This window comes from Carlito syrichta, unplaced genomic scaffold (genome assembly GCF_000164805.1).
Source record: "Carlito syrichta isolate Samal-C Ts95f unplaced genomic scaffold, Tarsius_syrichta-2.0.1 Scaffold314652, whole genome shotgun sequence".
NCBI lineage: Eukaryota > Metazoa > Chordata > Mammalia > Primates > Tarsiidae > Carlito > Carlito syrichta.
Window position 1 is genome coordinate 19,249 of NW_007258748.1, and position 6,578 is coordinate 25,826.

General features: G+C 45.6%; 1 protein-coding gene across 1 annotated transcript; it reads left to right on the forward strand.

Moving 5' to 3' along the window:
• Positions 1 to 719: 719 nt before the first annotated feature.
• Positions 720 to 4,813, forward strand: LOC103274243 (cathepsin L1-like). The gene is made up of 7 exons (XM_008071709.1): positions 720 to 845; positions 1,157 to 1,279; positions 1,378 to 1,524; positions 1,708 to 1,932; positions 2,578 to 2,740; positions 3,518 to 3,635; positions 4,429 to 4,813. Exons 1-7 carry the CDS (start codon positions 720 to 722, stop codon positions 4,526 to 4,528), a joined length of 1,002 nt encoding a protein of 333 aa, XP_008069900.1. The 3' UTR covers positions 4,529 to 4,813.
• Positions 4,814 to 6,578: the final 1,765 nt, after the last annotated feature.

Genomic DNA, 6,578 nt, shown 5'->3' on the forward strand with positions numbered 1-6,578 from the left:
CCCTGGCCAGCACCGGTGAGACCCCAGCGGGCTGAAGCGGCCCAGGAGCTACCCCGGGGCCCCGAGATTCGGTCAGCTCTGTCTGTGCGGATCTGGTCCCCGGTCTTTGGCAGTGAGCTGGGCTGTTGGGGGCACTGGTCCATGTGTGTGACTCTGGGAGCCTTGGGTCCTCTCCTTCTCAGTGTCTCCTGGGAGGGAATCCAGAACGCTTTCATACATGGAAGGGAGATTGGAAGACATTTCTCACCTTCTGCTGTATGTTAGCCTAAAAAGTGTGAAATGGCCTCTAAACTTTGGAGATCTCTTTGCCCTGTTGGGGAACAGACATCTTCATTTGTCAGGTTTTCCCTGGGTGACCGAGTAGCATTGGTACAGAGCCTAACTAACCATTTCCTAGGTGCCTTAAGCTTTCCGCCCATCCGGTGCCTCCACACCCTCTTTATACCCCAGATAGTCGTGGCATACATTGTTTCAATTCCTAGAGCTCTGGACAGGCTGCTTTTGATTTTGGCGGGTTCATCAAATACGTTCACTTGGCCTTTTCCTCCCAGCACATCCTCAGCCTCTTACAAAGTAAGAGTAAATGCTTGGCAGAATCATTTAAGTAATTTTATTCCACCATGTGGGCCCCATTTCTCAGAAGTGAATAAAATGGCCTTTTCGAGAAGGATTGGTCGAATCAGATACTCACTGCCTTTCCCTTCCTAGGCTTTTGAAACATGAACCCCTCCCTCGTCCTGGCTGCCTTTTGCTTGGGAATGGCTTCAGCTGCTCCCACACTTGATGACGGCTTAGATGCCCAGTGGAACCGGTGGAAGGCGAAACACAGGAAATCATATGGAACGGTTGGTAACATCTGGGACTCTCCAGAGGCTCCCCAGAGGGGTGCTCCTTGCTGTTCGAAGATACAGCCCGAGATTATGGCCTTCTAGAGGCCAGCTCCTATCAACACCCTAAAGCAATAACCAGGTGGCACCAATGATGCGTACCATGTGGGCACTCATCCCTGTTGTGTCTCGGTTTGGAGAATGACTCCTAGAGGTATCAGCCTCCCCTGACCATGATGTCTCTTCTATGACTGCCTGCAATCCACCTGGTGAGCCTGGGTTGGGTTGTCAGCAGAAATAAAGACCATCGGCGACGTGTTTGCCTCCAGAATGAAGAAGGATGGCGGAGAGCAGTGTGGGAGAAGAACGTGAAACGGATCGAACAGCACAATCGGGAATACAGGGAAGGGAAGCATGGCTTCACGATGGCCGTGAACGCCTTTGGGGACATGGTGAGTGTGGCGTGGACGGCTGGACTCTGCTTTGTCTCATCAGCTCTTTGCCAAAATAATCTCTTGCTTTCCGATTTTGTATTTCCTTTTCCTCGAAGACCAATGACGAATACAACCAGAGGATGAAAGGCTCTCGATACCAGAAGCATGAGAAGGGGAAAGTGTTCCAGGAACCTCCCTTTTCTTATGTCCCCCCATCTTTCGATTGGAGAAAGGAAGGCTTCGTGACTCCTGTGAAGGATCAGGTAAGACAGTGTCAGATTCAGCCCTCCCATCTCCATAGGAAAGCCAAGAAGCAATGGACACCTGTGTCTGGGGAGACTGTGACATGCAGTTCACTGTTCTTTAAAGCGAATTCAGACATGTGAGCTGTTGTCAAGGTCTTGCTATTTGTTTTGTGGATGAAAACGTTTTTATTCTCTTTTCAGTATGAGTGTGATTCTGGTTGGGCTTTTAGTGCGACCGGTGCTCTTGAAGGACAGATGTTCTGGAAAACTGGCAAACTTGTTGCACTGAGTGAGCAGAACCTGGTGGACTGTTCTCGGACTCAAGGAAATGCGGGTTGTAAAGGTGGCAGGGCGGATTATGCCTTCCAGTATGTAAAGAAGAATGGAGGCCTGGACTCTGAGGCATCCTATCCGTACACAGGAAAGGTAAGCGGAGCTCCTTGTGCTGTCATTCCAACCCTGCTTTTGGAACGTGGATCACGTTCAGCGATAACAAACACCTTTGCAGAATTCACATTTTACATGGTAGAATTGACATCTGCAAACTGTCGGTTCTGTCTTTATAAGTTACTAGACTTTGCACCGTTCTCTGATTAAGTAGTTAACATACAGCTATTCTTCTGTGTAACGTGGAAAATGTGGAAGTCTTTCTACATATCTTACACATTTCTCTATTGGAAAACTGTCTTATGAATAGGTAAGACCTAGGCAGTCTCATTGAAAAGATTTGAGGGGGAGGGAGATGGGATTAACAGTAGCAAATGTCTGTCTGGGGACGCGGAAACACCTCTTATCAACAGGGTGCCTGAATGAAACGTAATTGTATACCTAACCCTTAACTGTACCCCACAAAACCATAATAAAAAAATATTAATAAAAAAAAAAAAAAGATTTGAGCCGATTTTCAGTTTCAAATCAACTTAATAGCATTCCACTTCCTGGGATGTTTTACAGTAGCATCGACTTGAAAATCCTAAGCTAGACATTGGTGAGTGTTGCTTTGGGTCTACAACTCATGTTCCCTAGGAGGTAGATGGTAGTATAAAGTTTCTTCTTCTTAAACTTCACAAGGAAGCAGACTGTAAGTACAAGCCTGAGTATTCTGCTGGTAATGACACTGGCTTCATAGACATCCCTGTGTGCGAAAAGTCTCTGGTGACAGCTGTGGCCATTGTGGGACCTATGTCTGTTGCGATTGATGCTAGTCATGAGTCGTTCCAGTTCTACGAAGAAGGTACGCACTTTTTTCTTTGTGGAAATTGATTCAGAAAAAGACCAAACTACCAGGGCATGCCAGCATGATGGTTTATGGAATGTAACATGGATTTCATGTAGTTGTTCCTTCTGTGCATGCAGTATCTGTACTGGATGTACTTGATGTTTCTGTGTGACATCGTTATCACAGCTCTATGAAGATAAATACTTCATATCTTTTTTATAAATAGACATTTCACCTAGTGTGTAGCTTAATTTACTCAAGTATTCTCTATTTGTTGGACCTTTATGATTTTCCCAAAATTTTTACTTCTGGAATTCAATCTGAAAACAGCCTCTTGAGTCAAGGATTTTGGGTTCTGTGCTGTTTTCCTTAGACATAATAGTATGGAATTAGAGGTTTCCAAAGAGGAATTTTTTTCGCCTTCAGGCAAGGTTGTTGTTGTTGTTGTTTTGAGTCAGAGTCTCACTCTGTCACCCAGGCTGGAGTGCTGGGGCGGCATGCTCACGGCCACCACAGCCTCAGCCTTCTGGGCTCAGGCAGTCCTTCCACCTCAGCCTCCAAGTTGCTGGAACTACAGACAGGCAAGGTTTTATATAAGAATGATGCTCACTGTATTTCTGCTGGCTTGAAATGAGAGCCAAAGTCCCTCACCTTGATAACAATACACCTTATTGTTAAGTTCTATCTAGAAAGTGTGTCATTTCCTGAATGTAGAGATGCTTCCCTTACAGGGTGGGTTACTGTCAGGTGTCCCCAGAGTTTATCACCCCAATATGCCTTTCATTGTCCTAGGTGTTTATTATGAGCCAGACTGCAGCTCGGAAAATTTGAATCACGCTCTTCTGCTGGTTGGCTATGGCTATGAAGGAGCAAAACCAGATGAAAACAAATATTGGATTGCAAAAAACAGGTATAAATGACCACAAATGCTTATATTTGAAATTCAAAAGGGAATTCTTGTTTGTAGTCATTATTTAGATATATTTCCACAAACCCCCTTAAGCACACTTCTGAAATCCAGAAGTCTTTTTTCCCACTTAGATTGAACATAGAATGTTAATGTTTGATCGCATTAAAGATACTCTCAAAAGCATGCTGGGGGTTACCCGTGGAGTTTGTGTGTAGAATTTTAAAATTCTGAATTTTTTTTTTTTGAACTGCCGTCTTACTCTGTCACTCAGGCTAGAGGGCAGTGGCATGCTCATGGCTGCCACAGCCTTGACCTGCTGGGTTCAGGTGATCTTTCCACCTCAGCCTTCCAAGTACCTGAAACTACAGGCATGCGCCACCATGCCTGGCTAATTTTTTTATTTATTGTAGAGATGAGGTCTTGCCAAATTGCCCAGGCTGGTCTCGAACCCGTGGGCTCAGACAAATCTCTCACCTTGACCTCTCAAAGTGCTGGGATTATAGGCGTGAGCCACCGTGCCCGGCCTCTGAAATATTTCTGGCTAGAAAGACATCCTGTCCTTTTTCTGTCTCTGATTGTGCAGTTCTGTGAAAGCTCACAGTTTTGGGTCTGGATAAAAGTGATGTGCAGGTTTGGCCTCAAGAATTTATAAAGAAAGAGCAAGAACATCTGCCTCCCCTGATCCCTTCTGTTCAGTCTGTGGCCTCAGTTACACTGTTTATGTTGGGTGTTTCTGTTAATAAGCAATGTTTTTTATTCTCTCTATGAAATGAAATCCCTGCTATTCTTTCAGCTGGGGTACAGACTGGGGCAAGTATGGCTACATAAAGATGGCCAGAGACCGGGAGAACAACTGTGGAATTGCCTCAGCAGCCAGCTACCCCATCTTGTGAGCTGACGGAGTGGGCTGAGGAAGAACTTGACTGGGGATGGCCGTTCCAGGGGAGGAATTTATCTGAAATCGCACCAGCCTCCGCCGTGTGGTGTACATGCGTAAATCACTGAAAATTCACGTTGTGATTTAAAGTCTGTGACATTCTCACACTGGTCAATGTTATCCCTATTTCAATGACGACTAAAAACTGCTTTGTATTATTGATTCGCTTACTTTGGATTTTGGTTTTTAAAGGATGTGCAATGTTGTACCCGTTTCCTTAAACTGAATTTCAGATATCCTGGTGGGACTACTTTTGTTTTGGACGCACTGACTTTTTTGCGCGTCAGGCATGTCACTGGGCTCTAGGAGGTAACTGCTTGCCCGCGGTTCACTAGGGGCCAGAGCGGGTGGCTTCGGCTCCTCTGGTCATAAATATGCATCAAATGAAGAAAGGTCACCAGGCATACATATGATGTTGATACTGCAACTGGGTCTTAGAGAGCGCCTTCATTGCACTTGAGGTGTCTATACCCCAGTGAAGTTACAGGAGAAATGTCTCAGAGCCAGTTTCTGGAACATCTTTCCCGACTGCTGGGGGATACTCTGTGAGCAATTTGTGGTCGTGATGGGAAAAACCCTAGTGCATTCCCAAGGCTGTTTGTCTTTGGCTCCTTGAGGGTTTAGGGATAGACTCCAAGGTTCGAGGCTGGGCTACAAAAATGGTTTTTGTGGTCCCAGAAGGTGGAAGCCAGGTCAGAGGACCAAAAATGACAGTTGGTGGCTTTGTTTAGACCAAGCTGCCTACTCCCAGAATGAATTTAAAAAATGTTTTAAAACCTTCCTAATTGTACTGGCTAAAAAACCTATAGTGTCTTCAATTATATGCTTTCTAATGTCTCCTGTTCCCATTGGTGAAAATATCAAGAATGGGTGGAAGTAATGAGTGCATAGACTCCATATCCCTGGAGGAAGAAAACCAGGTGGACAGTGGAGTCTCAGCCCACAAAGCCAAGTTCATCCAGGTTGGACCACGTGCCATGCTGGACTCCATATGTCCTTCCCTTATAGTGACTGATATTTGAAACTGGACCTAAAATGACAAATGTGTCTACTGAGTGAAATTCTTTGGGCTTTATAATAAATGAACCCAGTGTGGTAGCAGGAAGATTTGGGAGACTCCCAAATGAAATCCCTCGTGCAAGTTGAGACCTCGATTTTTTTCTAGGTCAGAGTCTCTCTCTGTCTCCCAGGCTGGAATGCAGTGGCACACAGGTGGTCACCACACCCTTGCCCTGCTGGGTTCAGGTGATCCTTCCACCTCAACCTTCCAAGAAGCTGGAACTACAGGCGTGTGCCACCCTGCCCAGCTAATTTTTCTTGATTTATTGGCGAGACGAGGTCTCGCCAAGCTGCCCAGACTGATCTCGAACCCCTGGGCTCAGACAATCCTCTTGCCTCAGCCAGTCAATAAAGGAGGATGAAGAGGTGGATATCTTAGCAGAGATCAGTGTGTCAGCTCCCCTGAGATCATTAGAGAACCAGCAGAAAAGACTGGGTCCAGGTGTTAGGGAATGAAGCTGGCAGAGAGGTGGGTTTGAGGAGAAGGGAACCACTGGAGAGTGTAGTTAACAGACTCTTAGGTTGCATGTTCAGCTCGGGTTGTTGACCAGAGCCCCTGATCAGCCTCTCTGAGGCTTGGGTTTCCCACCACAGCAAAACCGGGAAATTTCTCTGTATATGTATTTTAACTGATGAACTGTAAACACTGAATTTCACGAATGTACACGATCATCTCTAGTTGTAACTAAGTTAACCGGGAAAAGTATTACCAAGAGACGCAGCGTCTTTTCTCCGGTAGGACTTGAAAAAATTTTCATAATTCACATGTTTAAAGGGTTTTTTTTTTCCTCACCTGATGCTTTCAGCAAGTGTTTATTGGGCATCTCCTTGAGGCAATGCTGTGAAGACCCCACTCAGAGTTGTCCTGGTGTCCACATGGGCTGACATCATGAATGTCCCTTGACCAGCTGAGCTGGGTTTAATAAAAACACACTGTTGCTGAAAGA